The sequence below is a fragment of the Sebastes fasciatus genome, chromosome 14, assembly GCF_043250625.1.
Source record: "Sebastes fasciatus isolate fSebFas1 chromosome 14, fSebFas1.pri, whole genome shotgun sequence".
In the NCBI taxonomy this organism is placed as follows: Eukaryota; Metazoa; Chordata; class Actinopteri; order Perciformes; family Sebastidae; genus Sebastes; species Sebastes fasciatus.
In genome coordinates this window covers 15891095-15904508 of record NC_133808.1, presented here as the reverse complement: position 1 = coordinate 15904508, position 13414 = coordinate 15891095, and the positions used below count along the sequence as shown (strand labels likewise).

The 13414-nt window shown below is 42.0% G+C and overlaps 1 protein-coding gene across 4 annotated transcripts in view; it reads right to left on the bottom strand.

The window, feature by feature from the left end:
• The window catches only part of LOC141782634 (FERM, ARHGEF and pleckstrin domain-containing protein 1), a 91155-nt gene that overhangs the window by 19551 nt on the left and 58190 nt on the right, over positions 1–13414 (bottom strand). For all 4 annotated transcript variants that reach the window (XM_074659227.1, XM_074659229.1, XM_074659228.1 and 1 more), the window contains exons 3-13: positions 12992–13096; positions 12121–12163; positions 11280–11358; positions 9057–9154; positions 7581–7695; positions 5075–5222; positions 4592–4687; positions 4342–4505; positions 4101–4169; positions 3918–4011; positions 2613–2826 (exon numbers count right to left, since the gene is read on the bottom strand). In XM_074659227.1, coding sequence (XP_074515328.1) covers positions 2613–2826; positions 3918–4011; positions 4101–4169; positions 4342–4505; positions 4592–4687; positions 5075–5222; positions 7581–7695; positions 9057–9154; positions 11280–11358; positions 12121–12163; positions 12992–13096 — 1225 coding nt within the window. The remainder of the gene's footprint in view (positions 1–2612; positions 2827–3917; positions 4012–4100; positions 4170–4341; positions 4506–4591; positions 4688–5074; positions 5223–7580; positions 7696–9056; positions 9155–11279; positions 11359–12120; positions 12164–12991; positions 13097–13414) is intronic.

Below are 13414 nucleotides of genomic sequence, written 5' to 3'. Positions count from 1 at the left end.
TGCTTTGAGGTGCTGCCCTTAAACTGCCTTTCACGCGTACAGTACACACATACACTGTTACTGAAAAACCTGCTTCTACTTCCCCTCATATTCCCGAGATCCTGTCATCCTCAACCTGATGTTTCTATCTGCTCTGGGATAATTATACGTTAGCTGGATCATAGCAGAGAAGGCAACCCAGATTCTTTCCACCACACAGACTGTAGTGAGTGACAAAACAGGTTTACATGCAGCTTGGGGGGGGAAAAACAAAACAGAAAAGATAATGACAGTTTCATGCAGACAGACAAGAGCTTACACTGGACAAAGAAATAAAAGACAGAACAGAAATGTGATATAAAAATCATCACTTTCTCAAACAAACACAAGTAAACATGAGGGCAGAAGTGCAAAAGAAATGACCAAAATAAGAAAAGTGCAGTGCCAGTTTGTTAAGACGATTGAGAACTTTACAATCTTTGGATCTAGTGGACGCGATAGCTGTCGGAGCTTGAACACTGACAGAGACACTCGAGCAGGAGTCAAGTGCAGAGGGGGATGTGAATAGTGAGCATAAGAGCCATAAACTGTTGTGGAGTGGCTAAACTACCGCTGCAACAGACATTTACCTTCCCCTCAGCCTGACCAAGCCACTGCTGCTCTTTCTAACGCTATTCATAAAACATATTATGAGCTCATATCTACTCCTGTTGTTGTATTTCCTGCCGATTTCAACCACCTGTGTGAATAAAACACAATGTTTCTGTTTCAAGACAGTAAAGAGCAGAAGGTGCTGTAAACATAAACAAAATTAAATACCAATCATGATTTCAAATCGGTATTTTGCAGCATGTTAGTTAGTTTCCACTCCGACACCAAACACGACAGAACTCCCTGCTCTCGCAACAATCACAAGCCAGAGGCAGCATCAACAAATCAAACAAGACAGCAGGATTATTCCCAATAAATGTCTATAAAGTTAACAATTACTGCCACAATTATACATCCACGGGTCTTTTAAGACTCGACAATAGACGTATAATGAGTACAAAAAAAGTGTATAATGCAGAAAGCTGTGCAATATTTAACCAACTTAATCAATCTAATAGAAAAGAGTCTGCAGACAATAATGAAATGATTCGTGTATTTCCCTACGGAAAGTCATAAGGCATCTGAGACATAGAAACTGAGCGACTCACACTTTTGTTCTCAATGACCAATGAATGCAAAGAATGTGAGGAAAAAGTGCAACTGCAACAATAAATTGTCTTTTGATTAATCTCAAGTTTAAAACTTCTCTGTAGTCTCTGTGGGTTTCAATAATTAGTAGCTGTTCAGTGTTAAATCCTAACATGGCACTGACGTGTTAACACAATGAAAGAACTGAACCTCCTCCGTGCAACACACAAGAAAACCCTGAACAGATTCCTTCCTTCATGAAATATCGCAAAGCGAAAGGACCTCCCGATGAAACAGAGGCTGACGCTGGGCTCAAAAAGTTTCTAGCAGGTGCCGCTGTGCTTAAGAAGACTGCTGTGAACGTGGAGCGTGAAGATTTGAGTCGTCCTCTGACAGAAATAATCCGTCACCCACTGAACCCTGCTTTTCTTACACCATCTGGACCCAAACTAAACCCTTTAAACTCTCCTGTGGAGACGGTCGGAAGCGGTCTGTGCGCTAACAGCTGAAAATCTGTCCGCCCTCGTCGTCGCTGAAGGCGTGGCCCCCGTCCTCATCTGTCTCCTCATCCAGCTGGAGGCTGCCAAAGGAAAACTTGTTCCTGGGTATAGGGGACGTGGAGTTAGCCTCCGCTGGATTACCAACCATCAGGGGGCTGCTGCAGTTCCCCCTGTTAGTCTCCACCTCAGACTCGCTGGACTCTGAACCACTGGTGGTGGAGCAGTCGTTCATGTGAACCGGTCCCACGTGTGTGACACCGGCCTGCCCTAAACGTTTCAGCCCCGGACCGGTCCTGGATCTGCCCGCTACTGAGAGGCCATTGGCCACCATGCGGCGCTCAAGAGCAGCCATGCGTTCAGCCCGAGACAGGACAGGACGTGACTCTTGCCCCGGGGAGGACACTCCCTGGTTTGTCTCATAGTGGTGACGCATTTTGTGGAGCTTTTGCGAGCGAGGAGAGCGGCTCGGGACGGGGGAGTATCTGTCTTCCTCGAAGTGAGGGGGAGCAACGCTGAAGCCGTTCTGCTCAGCGTAACCGAGGGAGCTCGATGGATGGTTGTCCGTGGCGGGACTGGTGACGACACTCCTCGAACCCATATGTGGGGCTGTGAGAGGGTTGCTGTTACGCCTCTCTCTATTATGACCACTGAGGTTCGCCATAGCAGGACTTTGGTCAACCTTTTGGTATGACTGCTTGGGAGACTCGTCCAACTCATGGCTCATGTTGAGCGATTGCTTAGAAGAGGAAAGGGACTCCCTGTACCGCATCCTACCAAGAAACTGCTCCTGCAGAGGCCCGTTTGTGCTCCAAGAGCCAGACCCACGGCGGGGCATGGGCTGCTCCCTAAAACTGTGATCCAACCTTATAGCCTGGTTATATTCACTATCTACATCACTGCAATCAACGAAGGGGATGGAAGAGATGATGCCTTTAGCAGGTTGAGATGCTGGACCTGTACGCGGATGTTCTGGGTGGGTCTGTCGCGTTGAGCCTCTCGTCTCCTCGGTCCTGGACACAGACCCCGTTCTGTCCTCGTGGCCGTTTCTCTGGTGAGACGGACTCGCCCTTGTCGTCCTTGAGGCCGAGGGGTCTTCTGCACTCACCAACACCGACTCCTTCCAATGACGCCGAGAGGGAGAGTCTACTCTGTCCCCGGGAGCACCACTCTGACAGAAAGAGACACAATTTAAACATTTCAAGAGTGTATTTTATACATGACTATGTTTCATTTGATTAATAATACTAATGGTGTTTAGCATTAAAGGTACTGTGTAAACTGTGGGGCCATGTGGCGTTGTTTTGATGAGCGGGTTTGTACATGAAGAGGATCCACATGTACAAGCATATGTGCACGGGGGCGGCAGAATACACATTCCTGCTGACAGTTTCTCTGATCGACAGCTAGTGGTGGTAACGTGCCAATAAATGTAGCAAAACTCTGGCAAACGGCGGGGAAGAAGAAGAAGACTCCTAGCTGACTAGACTTGCAAGTAGGTATACTGGGGTCCAAGGACCACAGGTGCAGTGACCAGAGGTGATCAGAAGTATGAAGCCATCTCTGAACAGGGCACAAACGGGAAGTTTAACACCCGTTTCCTTGTGCCCCTTAGTAGGCTCAGGCGCCGTCCTGCAGCACACACTGCCAAGACCTGATCCAGCCTCGCATTAAAACGTTTCTCAATAAAATGTATTTTTATTTTTTTGGGCATTTCATTTTTGGGTTGCTGGTAATAAATAATGCCTGACAATGACTGATATATTTGATATATACTAGATACATTTTTACTGTATCAATATAGATATTTTCCAAAGTAAGTGGAAGTGTATGATTCAACATTTTCCCATGGTCTAGTGTTAAAAAAGTTAACAAAAATCGCATTAAATAGTAATAACGAATCGTAATACTTGTAGAATTGCAATACTTAAAAAACGCAATACATATCAAATCAGCGCCCAAGTATAGTAATAGTATCGAATCAGGAGATAGGTGATTCGTCCCAGCCCTAAAAAATATTACCAGGATTTACAAAAAAGTCAGGAGGGTAATGTTTAGAATAATGCAGATTATAATATACTTAAAAACTTGATGGTTTTTGGTGAGAAAAGTTCAATAAAGTGTTTGTTTGTAAGAAAACTTGACAGGGTAACATTGAGGTTTTTGTTGTGTAAATGGAAAAACAATATAATGACCGTAATGAGATTCATAAGGTGACAGAAAAGGCTGCTGTAGATGCACTAAAAAAACAGACACACTCACTTCTGTTGGCACTTCATGGTGGCGTGGAGAAGGCAACGGGGACAGGCGGATATTTTGTTGGACCCGACTGCTGTGTTGGACCCGACTGTGTTTCCTGGCAGACAGGATGTTGAAGGTCAGTGTTATACACTCTGAGCGCTCTTGTCTAAACCAAAACGTGTCGTAAATGTCTGCAGACTTTACCTTTCAAACGGGATCTTTTTAAACTCAGACTCCCTCACGTAATCCATCACCTGCTTCTGTGTGCGACCGCTGCAGAGACAAGCACAGGAGACACGATAATGAGCTATTCTTGTAGTAGACTGTTTAAACTGCAGAGGGTAGAAATGGAGCAAACTAGGCAGACAAACTGAAGGTTTAAGTGATGGGGAGACACTGACTGCAGTCCTGAGAGTCAGAGAGCAGCTTTATGATGCAAACTCACCTGAATCTGAAGGAGGAGCCTCGTGTGAAGAGCACAGGCTTGGGCTTGGGCTTGGGTTCCTCAAAGAGACGGAAGAAGGCGTGGTATTCGACACAGATCTTCCAGAAGACTTTGCAGCAGTCTCTGCTGCCCATCATAAACTCCAGAGTGTCCTGATATGAACTCTGGGGGGCAAATAAATACACAACTTACATCACCAAACACTGATGGGTTTAAATTGTACACAGTGTGATTCAGGGATGTCACTTACATTTAGATCTGGTCTCAGCTTGATGAGGAAACGTTTCCTCTTGAAGCTCAGTTTACGCACTTTAGACCAGTTGAAGGCGTTAATCTTTGTGTGCCCCTGCAGTGATGAAGAATAACCTTTATAGATCAAGCTTTAAAAGGGACTGTATGTAACTTTTTACACGTATAAATCGTTTTTTATTGCAAATGAGGGAGCACTGTTTTTCCCGATGCTCGCTTGCGTCCACGAAGTGCGAGCACAAGCGCGATCAACAGGACGCTGACTGTCGTTGACTTAACGGCCAGAGGTCTCACTGTTAACAAGCAATTTCTTATTCTTCCATAGAGTCCCTTTAGAAAACGTATACCAGTTTTACCACCATACATTTCTACTTAAGTGAACTTAAAGCACAAATGACCCACAAGTTTTCATCACATCTGTACCATGCAGATGCAGCCATCATTTAACACATCACGTGTTGACCTACAAACTTATGTGACTGACCTGAAAGACCAGGACGCCGGTGTTCGCCACAGCCAGGCTTAGCCTCGTGCCCTCACGATCCTTGGCAGGGTGGAGTCGAATCCCATACATCTCCAACCTGCGCGCCACTTCTAGTAACTGATAGTCTGATTCTGCTGGTGTTTGACCTCTAGCAACACAAAACACAACAGTGGCAAGTTAAAGAATAAGGTTGGTGATAATTCATATTTCCCTTATTGTCAAGTAATCACATGAAAAGATCAAAACCAACAAAGAATTCTTGCTACTAACAAGAGCCGTCTGTGTGGCCAAAGACTCACATAACTTATCCATCCGTGTCATACACCTTCATTGTTGTTCAAAAACTATTAAAGCTACAGTGTGTAGGATTCATCTAGTGGTGTGGTTGCAGACTGCAACCAACTGAGTACCCCTCTGCTCACTCCTCCCTTTCCGAGACTGCGGTAACGTGAACCGCCGAGTGCAAAACCGTGGAAACGCTGTTTGCCTCACTCAATCAGACAGTAGCTGGCAGTACCACAGTTTTGCAATCTGCGACTCACGTTATCGCAGTTCTACAAGCGTGGAGAACTATGGTGGCCTTCAGGTAATGTAAAAATGTGAAAGGCTCTCTCTAGAGTTCTTAGTTTCAGGTGATTATACAATAATGAAAACATAGTTATGAATATTATATTCCATTTCGGCTAATAGATCCCCTGAAATAAGCCCCACTGCTGCACTGGGTGACGTGTTTCTTCATTACCATGAACGTGGGCACTGTAGTTCATTTCAGTTAATTCTATACACAACGTCCTGCTGCTGTGAATACTCCCTTGAGCACCAAATGGGTATTAATCCGCAGCTGAAAATAGTCCTCAACAAATGCACTATTTAATTATGTTTTGAGTCACATTTGCTATAAACTACAGTGCCCACCTGTTTTAGGAAACTATTAAGCCTTCTTAAATAATAAACTATATATTATTATGACTCAAAAATCACAAGAAAACTCCAAGGCCCTCTCTTTTGAATCAATTAAAATGCCTTTATTGTAATGGCATAGTCATGTTAGACCTAAAAGCAAACTCTGACGAGTTTCGGCATCAAGCCTTCATCATCACTTTTCTTGTGATTTTTGTGTCTTCACGTATCTTGATCCAAAGAGCACCTCAAACAAACTCTATTTGAGTCCAGGAAGTGCTTCTAACCAAAATGTTTTTAGATATTTTTTTATTTTTTGTAAGATTTATGTGTAGGAATAATTGGGGTCTGAGAGCCACAGAGTGGGCCGGGAAGTCAGGAAGTATTGAGAGTTACACTAGCTCATTATTGGTTTTGGTCTTTTCATGGGATTTGTTGACATTAAGAAACATACACAGAATAATAGTGACCTTATCTTTAAATCTATATATTGGTATTGTACAAAAGTGTGTGTTATGACAAAGAGACTAGATCAGGGAGGGTGAATTACAGAGCTAAATTAAAAAGAGCTAATCTTACTTACAGGTTTTAACACTTTGACTTAACTAGTGCAAACTGTAGCATTCATTATCCTTTCAGCATATATTTTGCGACAAATAAATGAAATCCTGGCTTATCGTCCTGCTGTGTGTCTCACTAATTGAGGTGAAAAGACCAAGTCTGAGTGGATCCAGGTTTCTAATGTTTATCTGAGTTGTTGGAGCAGAGGTGGAAGGCTGGGGGAGGGGTTGCAAATACTAACTTTCCTAACTCTTATCAGTGGGTAAGCCTTCCTGTTTCCTGTGTGTGGTACTTAATAAGAGATTTAACTCAGCATGGCACCAGGCCAAAACAACTGCAGTTACAGTTATCAACAAAAAAAAAAGCCTCTGTTGGAAAAAGGGCAAGTGAAAGAGAGCAGTTAAATCTAATGGAGCTCCTTTCATGTAGCAGCCGCCCACTGTGTGTCCACCTCTGGCATGGCCCACTGTAACGTAGAGGTGAGACAAGGGTTGGCAAAGCTCAGATTCAAATATGTGAACTGATGAGGATATTTAAAGGGAGGATGGTGGGAGGAGATCTGGAGAGTTTCCAGTAATATACTCCCAGCAGCAAACCACTCTTAAACTTGAGGCTGATACTTCTCTTCACAGTAACTCCTGCGTTAGACACGTGAGAATAGACTCTGAAAAGCTGTGTTTTTAACCTACTAACCCAGCTCACAAACAGCTGTGTGAGTCATTTTTTGGGTTGGAGCACTGCAGCATTTTGTTGATACAGTAGTAGAGAAACTCTCCTTCTGGCCAGAAGCTGTAAAATAAAGAACTACACAAAGAACCCATTAATACAAAGGTTGATTTCCTGAACGTATCACCTGTATGATATAGTAAAACTTCCCCGCGGTACATGCGCAAGTTCTGAAACAACTGATCCTGTTCAAAGGTGAAGCCGAGGCTTCAATGGCCTTATGACTGGGGGTGAAAATGAAATCATGACTGGATCAAAGAAATGCCTTATATCTTAAGGTGTGTGCACACCACACAGTAATCCAGTTCCAGAAACTCACATATTCTTTGAGTGAGACTCCATGATCTTGTCTATCAGGGGCATTTGATCTGGGATGTAGTTGTTGTTGAGGAGGTGTGACCGGCACTGGCTCTCCTCAAAGTCCCCAATCTCAGCTGAAAGGTCGGGGAGAAGAAAGGAATAAAAAGTTATTTTATTGTAGAAATTAGAGATGCACCAATACCGATACTGGATCAAATAGCTGGATCGGGAATCGGTGACAATGGAGCCGATCTATTCAATTCAATTCTATGTTTATATACTATATACATTATAGACTGGAATTTTAATTCCTGTTTAAGTTTTGACCAATTTGTTGCTGCATTAAGAAGGTTTCCACTTTATAATTGTAATTCCTGTTAATTTGGAAGATTTCTTACCAAGTTGCTGGTGTACAATTTATTATTTTAATAATTAATAACAATTCAGTAAATGTACACATAAAAGTTACACATAAAAGAATGATCCGAGTGACTTCCACACAGTGAGGCATACAGCTTATTATTTAAACACTGGTATCTGATCAGTAAGCCTAAAGCCCAGGTATTGCTATTGGTATTGGGACTGAAAAAGTCAGATCGGTGAATCCCTAGTAGAAATACCTGCTACAAAATAAAAATAGGTGACAAATTAATGAAAAAAAACAAACATTAAATGCCACCAGAATAGCTTAAATGCTCCTGGGCACGGATTCTCAAAGTCTCTGAACTCTACTGGGATGAACACCTTTCCACCAAAAGGCATTTCCTTGTGTAAGGGGCCGTGTCCACCAAATCATTTTTCCTTGAGGCCAGTGTATTTGAGAGATTATTCTGCACAGAGCGCTGCATGTCTGGTGTTCTTTTCAGGTCGCCTACAGACGTTCTACGGTCTATTATTACTTTATAACAGACCGTTGCTATGTATAACAGACCGTTGCTATGGGCGCAGTTCTGATGTTAGACTCTGGAGGACCATTTTTGTGCCAAATTCTTGATTTCTTAAGTAAGTAGCCATGTAATAAGCGGGATAATGTACAGCTAGCGGGTCATTGTTGTGTAATAAACCCAGACAGGGCGGTCTTGCATCGCCCTGAAAGACCAGCTCGCTGTACATTCCCTTACTTGTCTAATGTCCACTGTACACATAGACACAAACTGATCTCCATCATCATGCTTGTTGTCTTTGATCCCTTTCGGGTAACAGAGTGTGGCGGCTCAGAAAATGTCAGGTTCTGAAAGTGCTCAGTATTTCCTGCCATGATGTGTGAGGTTGTTCTGCAAGATTATGCTCAGGCATCTGACTGAAAGGTATCCATAGCAACACACAGATAATCAATTTGCAATGGTGCGCAGTGTGCTATATGACAATGTTTGATGATAAGCTCTGTGTGCGAAAAAAAAAAAAAGCACAGTGTGTCTTCAAAGACAAGTTATCTGATCAGTGGACTCTTTGGTCTCTTGAGCTAAATGAAGAAAAACAGCCTTGAGGAACTCACACTGGATAATATGGGAGACCATCAGTGCAGCACTGGTGTCATTGCAGGTCAGACGTCCACAGGAAACATCCTGTTTAATCTGCAGGGCAAACAGGTACCTGGACACAAACGCAAACAGCTTTCACAGATTCAGTAGATCAAATGAAACTCAATTAGAAACACCATGTACTGCTGAATTCAAACAGGCCATCCAAGGGAGCTGCTGTACCTAAATAACATTTGGGAACATTTTGCCCTCTTTTATTAGAGGAGTAGTGGTGTGAGAGAGGGGATGTTCAGGGGTAGATCAAAGGTCAACAGTAGATGTCACATAGAAGTAGTGTACAGCATCTGAAAGCTAGGAACCTGAAGATTAATTTGAGATGCAGCTCAGCACTGTGTGTCAAGTTGTTCTAGTCATCAATAAGGAATAAAAATGAATTAGTTAATTAATTAAAATAAATTGTGAAAGTGTATAATGGCTTAGAACATGATGATAGAAGTATATGATGGCCATTCCCATGCTCTATTATGTCTCATAAGTTGCTGCAGCAATTTTTTGGGTTGATACCAGTTGTTACACAGATTTGGTGCTAAATTTAACCTTTTTTACCACTCTAAAATTGATAAAAATGATCAATAATTCCTCAAAAATACCACATTAAGACACCAAGACCTTGAGGAACACCATAGAAAAAGCCATGCTGTGATTTGGTATCAAAAACTTTTGACATTTTGAGATTTCTGCAAGAATTGCATTTTTTTGGCGATTGGATGGTGAGCACTTCTGTTCTGGAAACTGCTCAGATTACCCCTTATTGTTATTCTACCTAGGAAAGTCATCCATCCTCTGAATGCCCTAGGCCTCTAGATTGTGGCTGTAAAGTTTCATGAGGCTGTGATTATCCTAGAGGTCACAACAGGTCATTTTATACAGTGAGGTCAAGTTTAAAAAAATGGTCTCACTATATGAAATGGCTACTATGGGGACTAACATCATCACACATGAAAACAGTTGGGCTCATTGGATCCACAGGAGTCTCAGCTTTACAGTGATACTCAACTTATCCAATTCCAAGACTGTTTAGGGACCCCAGTATGCAGAAATATTCAGATAAACCATTTTAGAATAGGCAAAAATAACACATTTATACCAAACTGCATGTGATTATCATAAAGTGGGCATGCATGTCTGTAAAGGAGAGACTCGTGGGTACCCATAGAACCCATTTTCATTCACATATCTTGAGATCAGAGGTCAAGGGTCCCCTTTGAAATTCGTCATGCTAGTTTGTCCTCGCCAACATTAAGCGTAACTTTGTACGTTCCCGACAAGCGAGCATGACATGGTTTCTACCAATGGTTTCTTTAGGTTTTCTAGTTTCATATGATTCACTCTAGCTTGAAAACTCAGACTGCAACAACCTCTGAAAGACAGAATAGTGGCCCGGTGTTAAGGGGTTAAATATAATGTACCCTGACTCTATTCATTTGTCACAAGACTTCCAAAAGAAGTTAAGCCAGGTGCACATTATAGATTCAGTAATTAAATAAGTTGAGTGAAGTCTATTATCCAAGATTTACTGACTCTGATGTTACAGTGCTGCTTCTCTTGGATGCCAGCCAGAGCAGGGACCAATTTAGTCTTAATAAAAGCTATAATCAGTTTAAATAAGAAGAAATTATAATTAAGTAATATTTTAAAATACAAACTAAAAGGATCAGTGTACACCCAAACATCAGAAGTTGCCAATTTCATCAATTGACCTGATGAAACTGTGATGCCACATGCATAGTTCTGCTCCCTGACCTCATGATGGAGGAGGGCCATCTAAAGTATGCTTTTTAATAAAGGTGAGGTCTTAACCGACTTAAACAGTACATACACAGGCGTGTCAGAGGGACATTACTTTCTGCATGCCTATTATTTATCCACTCTGTCCGTGAAAATCATGCAAGTCATGAGCCTGCTCCACAGCGAGGAAACAGAAACCAGAAAATCATTAGCTCCACGCTAATCTCCAGAGGGCTAAATCAGAAACATGGCAGCCATGACACAAGTGCAAAGCTGAGGAGGGAATAAATCTTCTGGGAACCGGAGTACATGTTTCATTTATGCTTCTACAATCGCTTTCAGTCACAGCTGAAGTCAAAATGTAATTAAATGCACACTTCAATGCCAGTGCGAGGATATACATAATGTAGAGAGATAAAAGGAGTTCAAAGATGAGGAAAGGAGCTCACCTAGTTAGCTCCTCCAGCAGCTGGGCATGGTCGGGAGGAAAGAACTTCACAGCAAACCTCAGGATTGTGTGCTTCGGTCCTGTGTGGCATAGAGGAGTTTCGTAATAATACAAAATACATTCAGTTGCCAGTTTATTAGGTACACCTAGATAAAACTAAAGGCTACAACAATAAATCGATTAATTTTCAACTATTAAATTAATGACCAACTATTTTGATAATCGATTAAAGTGGCAGTAGGTGAAAATGTTTTTGGCATCATTGGGCAAAAAATCCATAATAACCTTTCAGCATATTGTAATTCTAGCCCGTGACGGGAGACTTTGGCAAATCACAGGTCATTTCAGAGAGAGAGCGTTCCTATTGGCTGTTCAATCGACGGAGACAGATGTAAATCACTCGTACTGTTTAGCTGTAAAATGAGAAAGTGTGCTCCGGCTGGTGGGCGGATGAACAACAATTGACAATGAAAATAAACGTTTGTTGCAGCTCTAGATCAAACTAATGCATTCATCCTCCAAAATAACCATGAAGTCAAATCGACACCTCTCTAAATCGGGTCCAAACACAAACTGAACATTGTAACACAAAGGTCATAAAGGTAGGATTTATTAGACTGTTCGACTGCATTAGTTTTAGCTAGGTGTACCTAATAAACTGACCACTGAGTGTAGGTCTCCCATTGGATTTTGCTTGGTTGCATTAAATACAAAACAGATCCACATGGATCCTACTGTATAGTTGCTCTTAACTTATTTGACGGCTATTTTCTACAGATAAAACAGTGAAACATTCAAAGACAAAGATGCCTTGAAAAAGTAAACCATTTAGAAACACTTACGTCTGAGCTGCTTGATAATGGGCTTGATATGGTCTAACCAAACCTGTGGAGAAAAAAAGATTTAAAAAAAAAGAATCACTAAGCAGCTGGTTAGGAGCAATACTAATACTGGGATGTATAATAATAAACTTTATTTCAATAGCGCTTTTCAAAACCCGAGTTACAAGGTGCTTCACAAACATTACAGAATTTTTTTACAGTGAGGTCAAATTATAAAGAATGGTGTAAATACAATGAAATGTCTACTATGGGGACTAACATCATTACACATGAATACAATCATGGCTCATTGGATCCACAAGAGTCTCAGCTTTACAGTGATTCCCAATTTATGCATAAATCGCATGTTTTTTTGCCCGGGGCCGTTGAGTTCTCGCTGCGCAGTGCGCTCTTTCTCCCTGTGGGGAGGGACAGGTTTCTCGGCACGACTGTCAACCGGGGCGGACTGTCCTCAGTGCGACGGGTCTGCAGCGATGTCAGCACCCCGTCTCGTTTACCATGCTTATGCTGTGTGATATTTTGCCATCAGCGTTCATATCCATACAACCTTTATGATTAAACTGTTTACTAGAGCACCAATTTCTTCATCGATCTAGCCTTGTCATTTTGCTCTCAAAGTGCACCAGATTGATGCATTTAACTTTAAAATGTTCAAAATCCGCCCTTAGAGGGTCCGAGGTCACCCACCGCAGTCTCTCAAAATCCTGCGGGAAACACTGTATTACGTCATCCAAAGCTGGCCCCCCCACTTCAAAACTCAGTCCGGCGCCGCTAGTGGGGGGTAACACTGTTAGAAAAATATGACCAGGACTAACAACCTGGACTTAAGAAGAAGAGGCTCCATATTACTTTCATTTTCATCTTCACTCACCATCATCTTTTGATGGTTCTGAAACTCCAAGCCGAAGTAGTCGCCCTCGATGAGGTTCATGTGGGAGCACACCAGGTCAAACAGCACCTTGCCTGAGGCTTTTTGCTGTGAACAGAAAGAAAAGAAATAATGGTTAAAATAACACTAGTCTGTACAGCAACCGTTTCTATTTTTAATCTGAACTTTTGTTCTCAGCAATTCAATACAAGCGACATTTTATAATCTTATTCAAACGAAGGATAACCAAACCGCAGGAAACCCCAATAATAAGACTTTTGACACAGGGAGAAACAAACTGCTTTGCAAACCCTGTGGAAGTTAAATCAGCAGTGGGTAGAAATGGAGCAAATATGATTTAAAAAAAGTTATTTTTATAAAACGGTCACTATATCCTGACAGTAGTACATGAAACAGGTAATCTGA